This window comes from Oryx dammah, unplaced genomic scaffold (assembly GCF_014754425.2).
Source record: "Oryx dammah isolate SB20612 unplaced genomic scaffold, SCBI_Odam_1.1 HiC_scaffold_8, whole genome shotgun sequence".
NCBI lineage: Eukaryota > Metazoa > Chordata > Mammalia > Artiodactyla > Bovidae > Oryx > Oryx dammah.
Window position 1 is genome coordinate 11,913,291 of NW_024070192.1, and position 19,350 is coordinate 11,932,640.

Sequence of the window (19,350 nt, forward strand, 5' to 3'; positions counted from 1 at the left end):
GGGGTCTGGGGTTCCTGGAGTTCGTGCCAGCCGGGGACGAGGGATGTCGAGGACAGTCTCCTGGGCCAGCGGGGTCGGGGTTCTGAGACAGACAGGGCCTGGGGGTAGCGGGATCGATTGACGGCAGGGACCGGCGGTCGGGAGCTGCGAGACTCTAGCTCCTTGCTCCGACATTGCAGGATCCCCAGACCAGAGTGGACGGCGGTTGTCCGCTGACCACCAAAGCAACCGGAGCCGAAAGACTGGCACCCATCCCCAGTAATCAGGCCATAACCACGGGCTTAGGAATCACGTTTATTGAAAAAGTAAAAAGTATAGCAATAAAAAAAAAAATTCACCCGAAGAAAAACCCAGGCCGCGGTTGGGAGATGGGAGGGGTTTTGCCCAGGTGTGGGGTCCTGGCCAGTCTGGCCGGCCCATAGCCCCGCTGGTGGGGCACTCCTGGCTTCCGGGGGAGATGGGCACCTGACTTCTCCAGGCAGGGCTAGCGCCCTGGGAGGGCAGGGCTGGGCTCAGTCCATCTTAGTCCCTTTGAATAGCTCCACCAAGTCCTTGAATTCCGGGTCAATGAGGTCTGAAGGCAGATCTCCATCGTCGTTCGCCGCTTCTCTGTCCGCCCCCAGGGAAATGAGGTACCTGGGTGCAAAGGGCAGCCCGGGTTGAGGAGGGAATGTGGCCCGGAGAATGCTCACCCCTGCCTGAAGGTAGCAGCCTGCGGTTCTGAGATCTACCTGTTTTTTCTCTTTCCAGGTGAGATGAAGAGAAAGAAACCAACCCTTTGGAAGTTTCGCTAACTTTTGCAGTTTGCTCTTGGGAGGCAACAGGACAGAAAGGAGATTACAGAAGCCCTTAGGGTTTTTAGCTACATTAGCAGGGCCACCTTTGGGGGGACTACATCCTGGAGGCCACCCTCTCACCTGGCTATATCAGGGTATCCGTCACTGCAGGCGATGTGCAGGGGTGTCCAGCCTGTCTCGTCTCGCTGATGAATGTCTGCCCCGTATTTGACTAACAGCTTCACGCACTCGAGGTTTCCAGAAAGCACCGCTTCATGAAGGGCAGCCAGGCCTGGACAGGACAGGAGAGGTCAAGGCTCAGGCCTTCCCCTGCCACCCCACAGAGCCTCACTGGCCCCGCAGGCACTCACCCGAGGGGTAGATGGTGTCCAGGGAGACTTTCCGAGTCCGGATGAAGCGCCCCACCTGCTCCAGGTCTCCCTGGCGGATGTGGTCCAAGAACAGGACGTCATTAGGGAAGTGCACGCTGCGATCAGCCAGGAGCCTCCGGCGCCGCTGTCTTGGGCTGTAGCGGGCATAGCGGGCTGTTCTGCTGGGCATCCTGGCAGCTATGGTTTGGGCCACCCCTGTGGGGACCCTCCTGCTCAGGGAAGGAAGGTGCACGGACCCGAACTGTGTGCAGGCTCTTCTGACTGACAGTGACCTCCAGGACCGCCGCCACAATGCTCTCCGTGCTCCCGTTGGCCAGGGCACCTTCTTCTTATATAGGACCAGCAGAGCTATATAAAGCTGCGCAGTCATGCTCGCACCCGAGGGGCTGAAACTGAGCCGCTCCAGCCCTGCCCTCAGGATCATGTTTAGTGGTTCATCTTTCAGCCCACCTGTCGCTGTGCCTGGCCAAAGGGGTCAGATCCTTCCTGGCCACTGCTCCCTGCCCCACAACTGGACCTCGAAGGTGCTTGACAGAGGGCAGGAGAAGCACTAGAAGGGCAAGGCCCATAAGCAAGGCAGACAGATAACCAAGGTCATTGAGGACCAGGGTCTCCCTCCATATCGAGAACTTGGGGAGAAGGGCATGATACGTGATAAGCACAGCTACCTCTGCCCACTGGGAAGGCAAGGAGATGCTTCCCCACACCTGAGGATGTACAGAAGAAGGCCCAGCCCAACCCATCTCCCTGTCATTTGTCACTTTCTATCATGGCTTGTATCACTCTCAGGGCAGTTTTCCCAAAACATGGGCTTCAGTGGCCCTGCCCTTCTGCTTGGAAACCTCCCGGATTAGAATCAAAGTGCAGAACTTCCCTGGTGGTCCTGTGGCTAAGACTCCCCGCTCCCGATGCAGGTGGCTGGGTTTATCCCTGGTCAGGGAACTAGATCCCACATGCCATGAGGAAAGATCCTGCATGCTGCAAGGAAATAGAAGATACCACATGCCACAACGAAGACCCGGTGCAACCAAATAAATATTATTTTAAAAAATTTAAGTTTTATTTATGTATTTTTGGCTTCACTGGGTCTCTGTTGCTGCTCGCTGGCTTTCTCTAGTTGTGGTGAGCGACAGCTACTGTTCATTGTGGTGTACAGGCTTCTCGTTGCAGAGTATGGGCTCTAGAACACATAGGCTCGATAGTTGTGGCTCATGGGGCTTATTTGCCCCTCTGTGTGTGAAATCTTCCCAGAGCAGGGGTTGAACCTGTGTCTCCTGCATTGGGAGGCAGTTTCTTAACCACTGGGCCACCAGTGAAGTCCAAATTTCTCTTTTTAATAAGGACACCAGCCTACTGGTATGTAGGGAGTAGGGCCCACCCTACTCCAGTTTGACCTCATCTTAACCAGTTACATCTGCAGCGATTCCATTTCCAAATAAGGTCACATGCTGGAATATTGGAGTTAACACTTCAGCGTATAAATATTGAGGGGCGCAGTTTGGCCCCTAATGCTGGCAGGATCCTCCAGGCAGTCACTAAAGACCTGGATGCTGGAGATGGGTCAGCAGTCTGTAGTTGGGGGCAGGAACTTGGTTATGAGAAGCCCTTGCCCCACCATGTTGATCTCGTTCCAACAAAATCAACAGATTCATCAACACTCCAGGTGCAAAGCCCTGGGCCAAATGCTGCAGAGAACACTGCACTGCCCTGATGGGGTTTCTCCTCCTGCCTCTGCTGCTGATGTTCCCTGGGAAACTCCACCTGGCCCAGGCCCTGCGGGGCCCCAAGGGAGGAAGGTTCCCAGGGCTCCTGCATTTCGGGCTCAGAGTGTAGTGCTGGGCGATCCTAATTCTTGGTCACTTGTGTCACTTACGAGCAGCTACAATTTCTATCAGCGTGTTTACACGAAGCCCAGAGACAGAGTACCATGCTGTACACAGAGACAGAACTTTCCTTTGATGTGAAGATTGCTTTTTCTGCTGTTGTGGAAAGTTCTGTCTGCCTGCCATGCTCAGAGGATCAAATGAAAGAACTCTGGATGAAGAAGCTGCCACCAACAGCCTGGTTTTTCCCACCAGTGACAGGCTTCAGGCCAGATAGGGCAAACCATAGGCCCAACCAGGGTGGGCCTACTAGTGACCCCAAGAAGGACCCTCCCACTCTATCCTGCTAGAGATGAGCTGAGAGAGCTCAGGATCTGGGCTGTGGGGTTTCTGTTTGGATATTTGGATCAGAGAAGGGACAGATGCCTGAAAGGCATTCTGGTGACAACTTGGGAAACATGTCCTCAAAGCCATGGACACAGCCTGTAGCAACTTTTGGCAGAAGCCAGCCATGAGCAGTCTAACCTGCTATTCTCACAGCCACACCAGCACCAAACCTGTATTTACACAGCTTTGTGCCTGAGCCTCTGCCCCTATGAACTTGTCAAGTAACTTGGTTTGCACAACTTGAACATTCTGCTTTCAGGAGAACTGATGCAAACCGAAACAGTTAATGGAAAATGCTCACTTTGAAAAGTGCGAGGAAACTCAACTAGCAGAGGTCTGCCTCCAGTAGAAAGCAAGCCAGGGGCCTGGAGGGGAGACTGTGCAGGCCCACTCGGCCGCCTCCTGGCAGATGCCAAAGCCAGACCTCCAGGGTCCAGTACACAGGCCCAGCAGCTGCTTTTTAGGTTCCAGCCCAATCGCTTCCTACCACCTGGAGAGAGGAAGAGAGAGATTGGGACGCCCTAGGCTGTTAAGCCCTGACTGCCTACCCCAGAGCCCACAAAGTTACCTTGCTAATCCACCAGCCCTGCCTGGTCTGGGACTCCAACCGCCTCCCAGCAATCCCAGACCCAGGAATGTGCTAATCAGCTGCCTGGGCAAAAGAGGAAAGGTATCGGTGACTCACTCCCCCTGCTAGGAGCACATGACATGACGACGTGCTCCGGGCAGCAGTGCCTGCTCCCAAACTTTCTGCGCGGAGGGCCAGGCTCTGCAGAGCTGGTCAGCGGGGTCAGCAGCGTCCATCACTGGGCATAGCCCACCCCTCGCAGCTGGGACTCCGGACAGCCCGGCTCTCAGCCCATCCTGGATCCCCTTCTCAGGAATCCACACGTATACCTCTGGGAACCCTCTCCCATTTTGGAGAGCAGGGCTAACATCTCCCCGGAAATCTCCCACGGAACCTCAAAGTGCCCGAGCTCACTACTTCGCGAATACATGTCTCACCGTGTTAGCAGGACCGGACCGAGGCACAACACACACAGACCCTGGAACAGCCCCAGCACAGGCCACCTGAGAACCAGGGAAGGGAGCCCCGCTGTGGGCTGAGCTGGGGAGCAGTACTCGGATGACAGGAGTGTGTGGACAAGCTGGGGCTTAGCTGCTGCTGCCCAAGGTGCTAACACCAGGTTGTTGCTGAACGCCAGCTGTATACCACATGCCCAGGTGGGAGAAGGGAGCAGCCCTGGGGTTTGAGGGCACAGAGTAGACACACAGGCCTCTGGCTGGAATGTAGCTGTGGTCATGGGGGAAATAACACACACGCCTCCCCGCAGACTGAGACCACCGAGGGAACCACGTTCATAGCAAGTCTCACAGTCACATCTGCCAGACATGCCCCAGCCATCACCAAGGCCCTGGCAGCATCAGAACTAGAGGCTGCAAATCAGGTAAGGCATGCATCCTTCCTACTTGGGCAGCATGTTGGAGGGACTGATGGAGCATGTGGAGTGACAGCCTGGGCTTCTTGGAGACCTAGCCACATTTGCTGTGCTTGACCTCCCAAAGTGGGCTGGGTCTCCACCCGTTCCAAGAATGACATCAGTGTCCCACTGTGCCTACAGACATGTGTACAGGACAGGAAACCCTGCCCTGGGCAGGGGTCCCCTGGCTGGTCCTGTGGATGTCCCACTCAGAGCCCTCGTGGAACCCCAAGGCCCAAGAGGTGTCCCCAGTCCAGGTTCAGGTGCCATGAGCCACTGTAGCCAGGATGACAGCTTTGAGTCATGGTTTTTGAATTTTGGTTTTTTAGTCTAGAGGGTGCAGGGGGAAGGAAAGGTCAGCTGAACTACTCTTCCTTATACAAACTACGCATAAGCAGAGGCTCTAAGGAGTCAAATTACATTTTAAAAACTAAGAGATTGGCTCTCTTATCAGATTCTTTTTTACACAAAGGTCTAGTGATGAGCAGCACTTAAAAAAATATATTTTTATTTACTCCAGCTATGCTGGATCCTAGTTGGAGCAGGCAGGATCTCTTAGTTGTGGCTTGTGGGATCTAGTTCCCTCCCCAGGGATCAAACCCAGGCTGCCTGCATTGAGGGCTCGGAGTGTTAGCCACTGGACCACCAAGGAAGTCTCTGAGTACAGCATTCTTGAAGTCTGAACACCCCCAATTTCTCATCCAAAGCTGCAGTGGTTCTAGGCTGCGGGGGCAGGGTGTACTCTTGCACAACATACCTGTGCTCTCCTTGCTGTCGTGTCCTGACATGGCATGTCAACAGAATCCATGCTTTGACTATTGGGCGCCCACAGCAGGTAAAGCTGCAGACCCCATCACAGGTGAGCCAGTGGGACAGCATAGGAGCAGGGCCAGGAGGCAGCCCTCCCCCTCCCCCGACCACACGCACTAGGTGACTCATGGTGTCGGCTCCACGCCCATGGGATGTGTACATGCTTCTGAGTGTCTGCCACGCTCCAAAAAAGATGGCTCAACAAGAGCAGCCCCAAGCTCACTTCCTGTCCCTAGAATGTCGGAATTCCAACCCCCATCCCCATGCCTAGAAGTTGTAAGGCAGAGTCGACAAAAGGCAGAAAATTTTAACTTTATTTGGCCAATGTGTCCAATTCCAATATTGTGGTAGAAATGCCTGAAGAACTGTCAACATGTGATTCAGCTCAAGCATCCTTGGCTGTCTCCCAGCCTGGAAACGAAGGGTCCCAGTTCTGCCTGGTGTAGGCCTCAGGCCACCCTGGACATCACAGAACAATAAGGACCCTGGCTTGGGGAAGGAGGGGGCTGCTGGGCTTGTCCTGGGCCCAGCCACACCCTCTGCTCATGGTCGGGGGGCGGCCTGAGACAGAGACCGGAGTCTCCATTTAATCAAATGATGCAGGAGCCACGCTCCGCCATGGCAATACCGCATGAGGTGAGGGACCTGTCCAGCCTTGCCTGGTTCTGCCCCACAGAGGGCAGGAGTCCCAGGGAGGCCTGGCCAAGGTGGAGCACACACCCTGACGTCCAAAAATGTCTAAAAATCCCACAGACGGAATTTTTTAAAAGTGATAGTATAAACCTAACAGGAATGAGAGACATTGCCAGCGTGAGATTCCAAAACATTTTAGCGAGCACTCTGGACAAAACCATGTACAAAAAAAGTACATCACGATTTAAAAAAAAAGGCCCACCAAGATGGGCTGGGCTGGGCTGGCCTGGAAATAAACCCCTTTCCAAAAGTTGAAAAGCAAAGGAAGACGGGTTTAGATTTGCACGTGTGTTAGAGTGAAGTGTGGCTTCAGAAAAGTTCCCTGCATTTCCGATCGACGCTCCCTCGCCGGGAGGGTCTGCGGGCGTCCGGAGGCTGTGCTGCTGGGTGTGCAGCCCACTGGGAGGTGCCGGGTTCGGTGCCCAGGTCTGGCTCTCTGCGTTACAGTTCATCTTTCACAGCTTTTTGATCATCATCTTCCTCCAGATCAGGCTCTTCTGCTTCTTCGAGATCTTCTAGATCCTGGGACATACGATGGAAAGGAAGGGATGTGAGAAGTCCAGGCCAGGCCAGCTTGCTGAGGCCTCCACGCCCACACCGAGAACACTAGGGACCAGTCTGGCACTCAGACACAAGCAGCCAACTTTGGTCTCTATGAGCAGATGCGTGGATGTGTGGGGTGGGCTTCCAGACGACAGCGAGGTATGGGGGCTCCTGCCCACAATATAGGGTAGAAGCAGAACTGGTGCCCTGGGAGTTCACCCCATGCTGTCGAGCGGGTGAGTGCTTGGACCTACTCCATCCATGGCACAAGTCTGAAGACTGAGCAGGGAGCCACTGGTGTGTCATGTCCACCCCTCAAGTCCTGGAGCTCAAGGGGCTGGTGAACAGCCCACCAATCACAGCAGAGCACACCGCCCTGGCAGTCCTCACTGCCCCCACTGCACCCTGCAGCCGGGTCTGCCCCTCGTCCCACATCCCTGCACTTCCGGGTGGACCCTGTGGCCTGAACGGACCATTCCCTCCACCACCCGACCCAGCCCCAACCTCTTGGCCCCGGCGCACTTCTGCCATCCCCTCCACTCTCCCCAGCTGATGTGGAGAGGACCGAGCTCATGCTGAGCAGAGCACCTCAGCCGACAGAGAACGTGCTGGATGTGCCTGCGAAGATTCCTGAGCAAACAGTGGCGCCTAAAGACCCTTCCAACCCCACCCCCCACCCTGTGCAGCACTGCGTGGCAGCATGCCCCACAGCCTGCCAGGTCCAGTGACTACTTACGTCATCATCTCCGGCCCCATCCTGGCCACCACTCTCCAGGAACTTCTTAAAACCGTCCAGTGTCCGCTCCCCATTGTAGTCGATGACCTGCAAGAAGGGGGGATGAAATGTGAGATACGGTCCCCCTGACAGCCCAACGCCTCCGCACTCCCCTTAGTAGTGGGCGCACCGTCCTGTCGGCGCTGGCAGGGAAGAACTTGAGCGTGGGGAAGCTGTGCACTTTCACCGCCTCCACCTCGTTGGCCGTGGAGTCCATCTTGGCGATGACTATGTTCTCATGGTCCTTGTACGTCTCTCCCAGCTTATCCCAGATGGGGGCCAGCTGCTTGCAATGACCGCACCACGGGGCATCTGAAAGAAAGCCGTCCTGCGTCTCGCTGGGCCGGGAAGTACCCCGCCCCAGCAAGCCCAGAGGAGTGGAGGGCCTCACTTACAGAACTCTACAAAGACGTTCTTTTTCTCATCAAAAGCAACCTCTTCAAAGTTCTTTCCAACTAGCACTTTGACAGGCTGCTTGTCCCAGTCGTCAGGCAGCTCCTGGCTCATCAGGTGGGGCTGGAGGGCGAGCAGAGAAGAGTCAGGCACGTGCAGTTGCCTGGGGAACCCCTCTGCCACCTAGTTGCTCTGTGTGCCCCAAGGATCCTCAGCACCCCCACCCCGGACAAGGTGTGCACCTTAATCTTGCCCTCCAGGAAGCGGTGGCAGAACTCGGTGATCTTCTCTGCCGTCAGCTCATCTGACTCTGGCTTATATTTGGTCATCTCCTCCTCCAGCGTGATGAGGCGCACGGCCGGGCACTCCTCTTTCTTCAGGCCGAAGAATTCCAGGATGCGCTGGTTGTCAGTGTGGTCGCTGTCGATGAAGATAAACAGGATCTTGGGAGAGAAAAGGCACGTTGATGGCACTGCACAATGAGGGCTCCCTATACTTCCCTGCCGCCCACTCCCCAAAAACCAGAACTCCACACTAAAACAGGCTGTCCCAGGGCGGAAGGAACCCTCCGATCAGCCTTTGATCTGGGGGTGCCGAGCTGCTTGCGGACCATGGGGAGCACACACCTTGCCCTTGAAGCTCTCAGCCGCTTTTTTGAAGTTGCTCAGCTTGCCCTCATAGTCAGACACGCTTTTCGGCAGGAACAGCAGGATGTGAGTCTTGATCTCCCCTCCGAAGATCTTCGGGGCTGTCTACGTTGGAAACACAGGTTACTTGGTCTGAGACACAGACCAAGCTATCAACACGGGCTACTCTCTCCTTGGCCCCCAGGCCACCACACACCTGGTCTCTGTAAGTCAGGGTCCCCAGGACCAAACGTCAGGACCCTCCCCAACCGGGGTAAGATCAGCAACACAGACACACCTGCTCGGTGAACTCGATGACCAGGGGCAACTGGTTGTGCTTGATGAAGTCCAGAAGCTTCTCCTTGGTGACCTCCCCCTCAAAGTTGTTCCGGCCTTCGTCAAACTGTGGACAGAAAAAGGCGTGGGTGCCAAGGCTCTCAACAAAGCCCCCTGTGGCCCTGGCCAGCTGACCATGGCCAGGAAGGCAGTCTACACCCTCATTTTCCTGTATGGGTTGTGACAGCAGTGGCGGGGAGTGGGGGGATGCTGGCAGGACACACACGTCTCCATCCAAAGCAAAAACCAGGTGATGGCTGCCGGAACACATCCTCTGGGCACCAGGCAACAGTGAGGTCACCAGGAGTGGCTCCGCACGAACCACGAACCACTAGGAGGCGGCTCCCCGTGAACACCAGCAGGCAGCCTCCCACAGGCTGAGACCACAGCAGCTGGCTCAGACCCAGCCCCGGCACGTTCCTGACAAGCCATGAGAGCCCACGTCCTGGGTTGGGTGCCAGAGGACTCCCTCATTGCCAAGTCCCTAAAACTGCAGCCCTCCAAATATGGGGCCTCACCCCTGTGGACCCAAGGCCCTTCCAGGGCAGCCGCAAGGTCAGACCGATTTTCACAACCATGCTCAGACGGCAGGTGCCCTGTCATGCATCTCCCTCCCCCGAGTATGTAGTACGGCGTGTGACACCGCGTCAGAGTGAAGGCAAACAGGAGAACCCAGCTGTCTTCTGTTTGGACAGACGTCAGAGACCAGCAGGAATCTAAAACACTACTCTAACCACGAAAACACTGTCTGGGAAAAATTTAATTTTCATAAAAATGTTTATTATTATTATTTTTGGCCACACCACGCAGCTTGTGGGATCTTAGTTCCCCGACCAGGGATTGAATCCCAGATGGATTCCTAACCACTGGACCATCAGGGAATTCCCCCCAAAAACGTCTCTATTGATAACATGTAATATTTATTATTGTTATCTTAGAACGAACAGGGTTTTTTTTTAAATTTCTCAGTTCTAACATGTCTAACACAATAAAAATGGGTAGGTATTCCACACCAAAAAAAAAAAGGTGTGGAATAATAATCTATTTAAAAAGAGTTTCAAAGTCCCAGAGCCACGAAAAGCGAAGGCTGCGGCCACAGAGCTGACAGGTGTGGCCCCAGCTCCGGATGGGTGGGCAGACACAGCTCCCCCTTCAAGGAAGCCGAGCGGTGCCTCAGCCTGTGCGGCTGGTCAGCCTGGGCCTCCCGTCACCTGTGTGAGCTCAGATGGGACCTACAGAGAGAAACTGCTCACGTTCCCTGCCTGGCCATTCCCCTCTGCATTTTCCCCAAGTAACTAGCCACTTCCCACCCCCACCCCATTTATAGAGAGCTGACGCTGGCTCTGCCTTCCCCACACCCATGATAGGAAGGTGCAGAGAGACAAGAAGGACATGGAGGCAAGAGGCTGGCCACGGCCAGGCTCCATCAGGCATAAAGAGGATCTCCCGTTAAGAGGCTAACAGCCAGCCATCCCCGCTCCTCCAAAACTGCCGTGTCTCTATTGGGACACAACCTTGGTCGAGGTAATGGTGCACGTTACACTGTGTTCAGTGTCTCCTCTGGTGAAAAACAGCCCTTGTTATCTGGGGACAGCTGCAGGAGGTCTTGGGGCCCTGGGCAGAAGCCACCCCACCAGGCTGCAATGAATATGTCACAAAAATAAGGCCCCACCCCCATTCTTAAGCCCCTGGCTTGAAAGAGAAAAGAGAAAAATAAAGTAAACACCAAACAAAGACACAGGACGATCAGCTCTTAAACCAGTGGTCCAAACAGACCCAAGCTGGGACTCGGACTCAGAGCTGCAAGTGGCAGCTGGCCATTCCTGGGAGTCCCATCTCTCAAGGCTGCCCACACAGAAGACCCTGCTCACACTGAGGAACTAGGCAACAGCCTGAAGGAGCAAGTGAAGGCGGAGAATGGGGCCAGGGGGAAACCTCCACCTTCTTCCTCTCATCCACAGAGCTGTCTGCCCGACTGCAGTTGTGACCCCAACTGACGCCTCAGCACAAAGCCCATGGGCTCTGCCAGGCTCCTGCTCACAACTGCTCAAGGGAGCATGACATTCCAGCATGGCTGCCAGAAGCCAGCAAGTGGGAGAGGGAAGCCCCCCTCACTCTTCCCCTTCTCCCTGCGTAGATACCAGAGACTTGAGGGCGGGAAGAGATAAGCAACCATGACTACAGTCTTTGTAGAACAAAGAACCATCCTTCTTAACCTTCAAGGACATGTGATCACCAGAACCAGCATCAATCCAGTGTGACAAGCGCCACTCCAGATCTCAAGAGTAACGGAAAAGGACGGTGTGGATCAAGCTGATGAAAAGGGGTTTGCAAGCACCACAGGCCTGAATCTCCCCATCCTTCACCCAGAACTGCAGGACGCACCCAAGACTTTCTATTCAAGGCCCCCAGGACCTTCATTCCACTCAACTCCATCCAATTTGGCTGGGTCTTCTGCTAATCAGCTGTTAATAACAGTTTCCTGGGTACCTTTGGGAAGACAATTAATTAATTTAGAAATTCTGTTCCCTTTAAGGGATGGGGTGAGGATAAAGAGAATGTATATAATATCTCTTGTTTTGAGGAAGAGGAAAGGACTTCAGAAATAGCTGAAAGCAAGCTAGCCCAGAACCCAGTGCACCTGGGACAGCTGCCCTCCCTACCCCCAGGTGCTTGAGGCTCAGCAGTGCCCCACCCAGGAGTGCACAAAGCGGGGGGACTGGGCCTCCCAAACACTGTGTCCTTTCTGATCACTCAGTTTACCACTTTGCTGTAATGCTACAACTACCTTCTAACCCTGGGAACAAAACAGGACAGTAGTCCAAGGTCTAGCCCCTCTCCCTGAAGATACACCTGCAGCGTCAGCTCCCCCCGTCAGAGCCTTCCCTCCTCCTCCACTCTGTACTCAATCCGGGGATAGCTGTGTCCCAAGGGCATGTATGCTTGGCCAGCCCCAGACCCACTATCTGGTGGCTAAGATAAAAGAGAGACCCCGATCACCCACCAACTGCTGTGCACACACACCAATCCCAGTTGTGTCCTAGCAAGAGTGTGGAGAAGTCAAGGGACACACGGCCCCTTCATGACCAAGCATAATAGACATGGGGCCAGGGGAGTCTGCGGGAGCCCAGAGGAGCCCTGAGGCCCAGCTTGCAACAGAGTGGGAACATATGCCACTCGTACCCCACCGTGGAAGCAAGCAGAAGTGACAGCTGCACAAACGTAATTAATGCACCGAAGACTTAAAAGTGGGTAAAATGCTGAACTTTATCACGTCTGTCTCACCACAGCTTTCCTTTAAAAAGCTAACCCTCTGAAGCTACTTGGTTTGCACAACACATCGCAATGGGGCCAACACAGAAGCTGGACATAGGGCCCACAGCTGAAGGGCTGAAGGCCACAGTCTCAGAGGCTCCTACTACCTGACGTTGCAAAACGGGCCCTGATAACAGGCGGGCCGCAGTCCAGCAGCCAGCGCCGCCTGGGCAAGGTCCTCAAAGGCGACACCAGCCCGGAACCTCAACTCCCCACCCCGGGGGGGTAGGGGAGTAGCGCACTCACCTTCTTAAAGAGGACAACCCCATCCTTGTCCAGCTGGTATTTGGAGAACACGTCACTGTTAGATGTGATCCCGAACGGGATGTCATCAATGGCCTCTGCTGCCAACAAGAACTGCTTTGCGGAGTCCGATTCCACGTCCTAGAGAGAAGAAGCAGAGGTGGCCACCGTCCCAACACTGAGGACCCCTGCCCTGGTCAGCAACGGGGGACACCACAGTGCTCAGGTCACGACAGGTGGGAGGAAGACCCAGGGTGAAGTTAACGAGCCTCTACCTTGAAGAAGCCGATGACGGCCACCTCACTGGACTCCACCAAGGCCTCTGCAGCAGCCCCGTCGGACAGCGTGCTGGCGGCGGGGCCCGTGCGCTTCTTCAGCCAGTTCACGATATCATCGGCTTCTCGGCCAGCTGCACCCAAACACAGGCAGGGTCCACTTGATATCAGGGATGCACCTACCCTCCCCACCTATCCTTATTCGAGCTCTCTGCCAAAACCAGAGCAAAACACCACCTTGCCATAGGAAAGGCATCTTGTCTACATACCTACCCGAATTCCAAGGTTAAAAAGGCTTGTATGTATATATGGCAAATCGTGAATGTGTTTAAAGGAGAAGGCAGCAGTGACCTCTGGATAACAGATCATAAATCACCTTTTTTTCCCCTCTAACACTTTTGCATCTTGTAATTTTCCTTGATATTTAAATTCACTAAACACACGCATACTTTCCCCCCAGTGGTCTCACACTAGGCTTTGTCTTATTTAGCGATGTGGTAGGGTTGGAAGAAAGGGCTGCTTAGCAAGACAGCCTCGAGACCAGCTTTCCCCTGAAAAAGCAGGTTGGGCTCTACTGCCTCGTGCACCCAGACTGGTCAGGTGTCCTCAACCTACACACCTCCTGGACCGGCAGGAGGAAGAGATCAGCCCATGCACACCATCACAGCAGGTCAAACGAGAAGGAAAAAATCTGCTCCTCCCAAGACTGAGACCAGTTGCCCTTTATCCCCTCGTGTGACTACACAGTCTGACCTGGAATAGGGTTGCCAAATCTCACATTTAAAAGGACTCTGCCTAGAATTGATAAAAGCTGTGCTATGAGTTACAGGGGGAGTCTGAAAGGGTTTTCTCATCTACAAGACCTCAGTGTTAGTGACAGGATTGTGGTCATTCTGCATATGGCACTCCCATTCCCAAAGTGAACACAAGTAAAAGTGGGAGTAACAGAACAGCAGCCTACTGAGATCAGAGCTGATGTCAGAATGAACAAGACGGGCTGCTCGAAAGGATTCGGGCGGATAAGCCACGGAACCAGTTTCATAGACAAAGATTCCCCTTTTGTTACCAGTGTACTGACTGGGCTACACAGGGGAGGCGGCTGAGCAGCAACTGAGGGAGGGGCCAGTGCAGCTGGGCTTGGACTTGAGCTCTACTACGACTGCCACAGCCCCAGCCTGGTACCTGCTGATCTCTGTCTGCCCCTCCTCTGTGAAAGGCCCTCATACCTGCCCTGGTGGCAGGCACACGAGAGAGTCAGCAAAGACTGAAACGTGTTGCTCCACTCGCTCAGCCTCCCCTCACCCCCATACTGGTCAACCTGAAGACCAGCTTCAGCCTGCTAGGCACCTTGTGGGATGACCCTCTCCACTTGAGAGAATGTTCCTCACACAACCCTGAGGCTGAACTAGACCCTAGAACCCAGTCGGAGAACAACTTCTCCTCCATGCCTGTTATCTTCCAAGACCCTGTCTACCGGCAAGGAAAGGACGGCACCGCGTTCTCACCTGTGTACTCTTTGGGGGAAGCTGTGTCTCCATTCTTGAAGAACTTGATGGTGGGGTAGCCTCGGACACCATACTGCTGGGCCAGGTCAGACTCTTCAGTGGCATCCACCTTGGCCAGTCTGATCTCGGAACCTTCAGCCTTCAGCTTCCCAGCTGCTTTAGCATACTCCGGGGCCAGAGCCTTGCAGTGGCCACACCACGGGGCGTCTGGGAGAGAAAGCAAGACCTAGAAAGCAGCACCAACCCACTCCACCGCCTCCCTTCCCTTTTCCTTTGGTACCTCCCTCCATGAAATCTTTATTTCTGTACCAGGATAACCCCTCTGAATGCAGGGGCTGTGGATACTCTTGAGCAGTATCAGATAGGGGGCACGAAAAACAAACCATTAGTTCCTACTCTCCCTCATCTTCAATGGTTAATAACTGTCTACTACCTGCAGGCAGTTAACGCAGTTGGGTCCTAGAATTTCCCTTTCGGAACCAGAGAAATTAAGAAGCTAAAGCTAAAGCCATGGCTGCTGTATATTTACTGACGAGTCATAACTATGAGACACACATCTGTGCACACCAGCCAGAGACTCACATCTAACACAAGTTCTTTAGATTCTCTCTCAACTCAGGTTAGCAGCTGTGATTTCCACCTGAGATAGTCAGGGCTCATACACTTATGAACACAAATAAAGATTTTGAATTCTGGTGGGCAACACTGTTCATCAGAAGACAGCTGTCCCTGGTGAACGGTGGTGTGGAGCAGGGGCAGGGCTCTCCAGGAACTCGTCCAGGTGAGCAATTGGGAGGCTACCCCTTGCATAGTCCTTCGTATTTGTGGCAGTTCATAGAGTCGACCCTACTTTTCTTAGGCGAACAGAGGGATCCTGCCATGTGGACGTCAGGCACAAAGGCACATCCAGGATGTCTGCCCTCAGTCATCAAGGTCCAGCTGGGCACGAGGGATGCCCCCAGGCCGCGGGCAGCGTAGGGACGCTGACAGCAGGTCTGTGAACTGTTTCCGCTTACAGATGGCCTCTCCAGGGGATAGAAGTCAGCGCGCCTAGGGGTGGCCCGCTGACACCCCTTTAGACTCCAATCCATCTCTGGCAGGGCCAGGGAAGGAAGCGTGGGAAAGGGCGCCCAGGTCCCCCATCCTCCAGCCCCCCTCCGTCCCCTAGTCCACCCTGGTGCCCCTGGCCCCTCCTCTGTCCCTGCTTCGTTTCCATCCCGCGAGTGGCCGCGAGGCCCGGCCCGGACGGATGGACGAGCTGGAAGCACTCACAGAACTCCACCAGCAGGTACTTGTGGGCCGCCAGGGCCTCGTCGAAGTTGCCCTTATGGAGCACCAGGACGTGGTCCTCCTCGTCGGGGGCGCCGGCACCCGCGCGGAATAGCGCGGTCAGGGCCAGGCAGAGCAGAGCGCGGCGCAGCATGTCGGCACAGGCGCGGCGCTTCAGTTGGCGCCGCCAGGACAGCAGGCCACGAGAGCGCGCGCCGCCCGTCCCGCTCTTATAAGTCCGGCCGCCGCGCGCGCCCCCACTCGTGCCCGCCTCCGATTGGCCTGGGGGGTCCGGGGCCCGCCTCCGCTGCACTCGCATTGGGGGCCCACACAAGTCGCGGCCCCGGATTCGGAATTGCTACAAGTACCTCCCTCGCCCTCGCCCGGGATTGGTCGAGGAGCTCGCGCTCGCACTCTCTCCCGGCATCTCATTGGCTCCTGGAGAAGAACTTTCTCTCTCTCGACTTGTGACTGGTGGTTTTCTCATACACCTTCCCCGGGCCTGGAATGGCTGCTACCTTCGGGGACCCGGGTTCTGCGGCTCCTGATTGGCCAAGACGTGCGCGCTCCCCGCGCGATCCTTTGTCGAACGTGGCAGTGGGGAGGATTTCTCAGCTGAGGGGCGGAGCCACGCTTGCGCCTCCGAAACCCCTCGTGTTGCTTTCTGACTGGACCGCGTATCCCCACCTGACACCGCCCCCCCGGCTCTGCAGGCCGGAAGCTGGGTTGACGCGCTTCCGGCGCGCGTGAGGCCCGTGCGGCGCCTGCTGTGGCGGCCGGTTTCTTGTGCGGGCGTTGCCGGGGTGACCTCCCTGAGTGGCCAGGGCGCTACTCGGTGGCGGCAGAGCGAGGCGCAGGGGCAGCGCGCGGGGGCCCGGGGACGGCCCCAGGCGGAATGCGATGTAGGAGCCAGCAAGGTCCACCGGAGCTGTGCCCGGAATGCGGCCACTCGCCTGGTGAGAGGCTCCGGTCCGGCACCGTCCAGTGTGGGCACCTCCCTTCCTCCCTACCGGCTGCCTCCCACGAAGCGGCCTCCAGGAAGCTTTCAGGCGACCGGGTAAACCTGCGCCGTCCGCCACGGGGTTGGCTAGCGGCCACAATCACCGAGCTCTACAATGCGACCGGGCAGTGTGACCCGGAGTGAGTGTAACACACAGTGAACACACAGATTGAGGATGGAAGAGGAGTGTACGATATTTCCTTGATAACTTTTTGTATGGATACGTTGGAATATTTTGTTGGGTTACGTGAAAGTATTAAAATTTCAGATTTCTTTTTCTTTAATGTGACTTCAGAGCAAATAACATACGTGGCCGGAATGTTAGCTTCTGTCCGGCGGCGCAATTCTGGACGGAGCAGCGCCTTCCCCTCAAAGGCTCAAAGCCCAACCCCCAACCCCGTGGACGCTCTCTTCTCCATTTGTGTTCACTTCCTCGGTTGTGAAATGCCACCCCCACTAAGACTCATCATCAATTTAATAACTTGGCAGGAGGGAGACACTGCTACATCAAATGTGCACGCTGGCTATAGTAACATCTTGGTTTTAAAAATGGTAAAACAGAAAAAGTATGCTTTTGTACTTTAGAACGTTTGCACTTGTTGACACCTTGCTCCTGAGGGCATGTGTTCTCACATCCTATGCAGTATTCCTTCTAGAATATGAATTTCAGAAGGTCAAGACCAGGTTCTCTGTGCCCCTCCCCCAGTGCCAGTAGAGCAAGAGTCAGGAGGAAGTGGTTGTACCTCCTGGAGGGTACTTTACAGGAGCTGGGCCTCCCAAAACAAAAGGCTGTGAATAATGTGTCTGCAGCCTCCACCCCACTTCCGTGTTCTGGCCTGGGTGCTGGCCCACTGAGCAGCAGGCAGGGCTCATAATAAGCATCACAGGCCTGCTCTGCTCTCTGGGAACCGGTGGGAACTGCCTCATGTCTCCTGCCCAATTTTCCCACATTTTTGTGATTGCCATGACTGTTTTACAGACCACAATTTGGGGCCTGAGACAAGGGATCTTTGTACCACATCTCGATTTCAGAGGCACTCATGAAATCTGAGTTTAGATACCTAAATTTGGGGACTTTATAGTTTTTTCAGCTAACAGAATGAAGATACACTTGGTGACAGTTTGGAGGGAGCTTGGCCTCATAGCATGTAAATAGTTGAGACTACTGGAATCAAGGGAAGAACAGACCAGATGCAGAAGAGCAAGGATCTGAGCTGCTGGCGATGGTTGAGCCTCACTGTGGTTCAATTTGAACTTCCCGGTCAAAACCAAGGGCAATTGGGACACATCTTGATGCAGGTGATGACAGGGCCACTATTGTGCAGCCCAGATGGACACAGCCAAGTCATCCTTCGGTGAGGACCAGGGCCTCACCAGGGCTCTGTTGTGGGTGGGGGCATGATACTTTCACGCTTTGTCTGCCTTGATGTACCTTCTCAAAGCACAGTTAGCCATCGTGAATCAGCCTGTGCACTGACCTGTGCAGGAGCAGGGAAGTGGGGTCCCCCAAAGTGGGAGGGAGGCCAGGTATGGCGGTAGCCCCAGTCACCAGTTTCTGGGGTTGGTAAATAGCTGGGTGAGGTGCAGGGGTGCAGCCTATCCCCCAGAACATAGGCCAGGTTCAGTGTACACCTGCAGGCCTTGGCCTTGAAGGAAGGGCTAGTGTCTTTTCCTAAGACCACTCACAGGCCTTTCAAGGGCAACTCTAGGAAGAGGTGATGAAGCCATGGTCACTCATACCAGTGCCCTGAACTGAGAGTGTCCTTGGAGGGCAGAGCCTACCCACCTGGTAGCTGTGGCTCTGGCATCTCTGAACCCAGCACAGTCAGCTCAGCTCAGGATGACCTCCAGGGGTCTCACACCCAGAGAAGGTGCTCACTGGTTAAACAACTGAGTGATCAAGCGCTTTGATAAAGACTACTCTGAGTTCTCGGGGCGCGGTGGGTGCGGGCAGCGTGGCGGGTAGCTGGGTGCCATTGAGCAGATTCAGCTATGGAAGGTAAACCATCGGCAATATCCAAACAGAAGACTGCAGTGGTGTGTGTGTGGAGTCCCCACCCAGGGGGTCTACACAGCGTTTAGCAGTCACATCCTGGTGGTGGTGACCCAGTTGGGGAAGACGGGTACCCGGGTCTCCCTGGAACCCAGCAGTGTGACCAGTGACGTCGGCAAGCCAGTGCTGACCACGGAAGTCCTTCTCGGGAAGGATGAGCCTCATCCGTGTCTTCGCAAAGAACCTGGTGGCATTTGTATTTCAAGAAGCTGGAGAGTTCTCCTCACCCTGGACATGAAGGACAAGAGCATGGAGGTGGTGAAGGCTCTGAAGCAGGTGATCCAGACGTGCCAGGTGTGGTGACGCTGGCGCGGTCACCCCTGCTGTCCAGCAGGGCCATGTGGAACTCAGACACCCTCTCAAGGATTTGAAGGTCCTCCTTTAGTTAGGAGGAGCTCTCTCTGGCTTTGGCCCTTGAAGTTGGAAGAAAAACAAACACCTCAGGCTGACCTTGGTTTGGAGACTGACGTCCCCTCTGGAGGGAGGACAGGAAACATGTCCTGAGAAAGTTGCGAGTCCTCCTCCCCAGGTCCAGGCAGCTACGCATGTGTGAGAATTGACAGAATGAGTCATGGCCCTCAATTGTTGGGGGAAATTTTATAATTAAAAATAAATGCATATCCCCCTCCAAAAAAAGAAAGAGTTCTCTGGACTT

The 19,350-nt window shown here is 55.0% G+C and overlaps 2 protein-coding genes and 1 pseudogene across 2 annotated transcripts; 1 reads left to right on the forward strand and 2 right to left on the reverse strand.

Moving 5' to 3' along the window:
• Window positions 1-274: 274 nt before the first annotated feature.
• PPP1R27 (protein phosphatase 1 regulatory subunit 27) lies at window positions 275-1,490 on the reverse strand. Its single transcript, XM_040244876.1, has 3 exons — window positions 1,148-1,490; window positions 918-1,068; window positions 275-636 (listed from the first exon to the last, which is right to left on the reverse strand). The coding sequence occupies exons 1-3, from the start codon at window positions 1,335-1,337 to the stop codon at window positions 513-515; spliced, it is 465 nt and encodes a 154-aa protein (XP_040100810.1). The 5' UTR covers window positions 1,338-1,490; the 3' UTR covers window positions 275-512.
• Window positions 1,491-5,969: 4,479 nt separating this feature from the next.
• On the reverse strand, window positions 5,970-16,066 carry P4HB (prolyl 4-hydroxylase subunit beta). The gene is made up of 11 exons (XM_040244826.1): window positions 15,646-16,066; window positions 14,374-14,580; window positions 12,869-13,002; window positions 12,597-12,734; window positions 8,998-9,102; window positions 8,700-8,825; window positions 8,316-8,516; window positions 8,076-8,196; window positions 7,811-7,992; window positions 7,642-7,728; window positions 5,970-6,884 (listed from the first exon to the last, which is right to left on the reverse strand). The coding sequence occupies exons 1-11, from the start codon at window positions 15,959-15,961 to the stop codon at window positions 6,804-6,806; spliced, it is 1,698 nt and encodes a 565-aa protein (XP_040100760.1). The 5' UTR covers window positions 15,962-16,066; the 3' UTR covers window positions 5,970-6,803.
• Window positions 16,067-18,431: 2,365 nt separating this feature from the next.
• On the forward strand, window positions 18,432-19,337 carry LOC120866888 (annotated as a pseudogene).
• Window positions 19,338-19,350: the final 13 nt, after the last annotated feature.

Excerpts from the sequence above, each read along its gene's own strand:
- PPP1R27 (XM_040244876.1), bottom strand. The coding sequence starts at position 1,337 with ATGCCCAGCAGAACAGCCCGCTATGCCCGCTACAGCCCAAGACAGCGG. Across the intron at positions 1,069-1,147 it reads GGACACCATCTACCCCTCGG|GCCTGGCTGCCCTTCATGAA; the intron begins GTGAGTGCCTGC and ends TGTCCTGTCCAG. Across the intron at positions 637-917 it reads GGATACCCTGATATAGCCAG|GTACCTCATTTCCCTGGGGG; the intron begins GTGAGAGGGTGG and ends CTTTGCACCCAG.
- P4HB (XM_040244826.1), bottom strand. The coding sequence starts at position 15,961 with ATGCGAGTGCAGCGGAGGCGGGCCCCGGACCCCCCAGGCCAATCGGAG. Across the intron at positions 9,103-12,596 it reads GGGTTGTCCTCTTTAAGAAG|TTTGACGAAGGCCGGAACAA; the intron begins GTGAGTGCGCTA and ends TTCTGTCCACAG. Across the intron at positions 6,885-7,641 it reads ATGGGGCCGGAGATGATGAC|GATCTAGAAGATCTCGAAGA; the intron begins GTAAGTAGTCAC and ends CGTATGTCCCAG.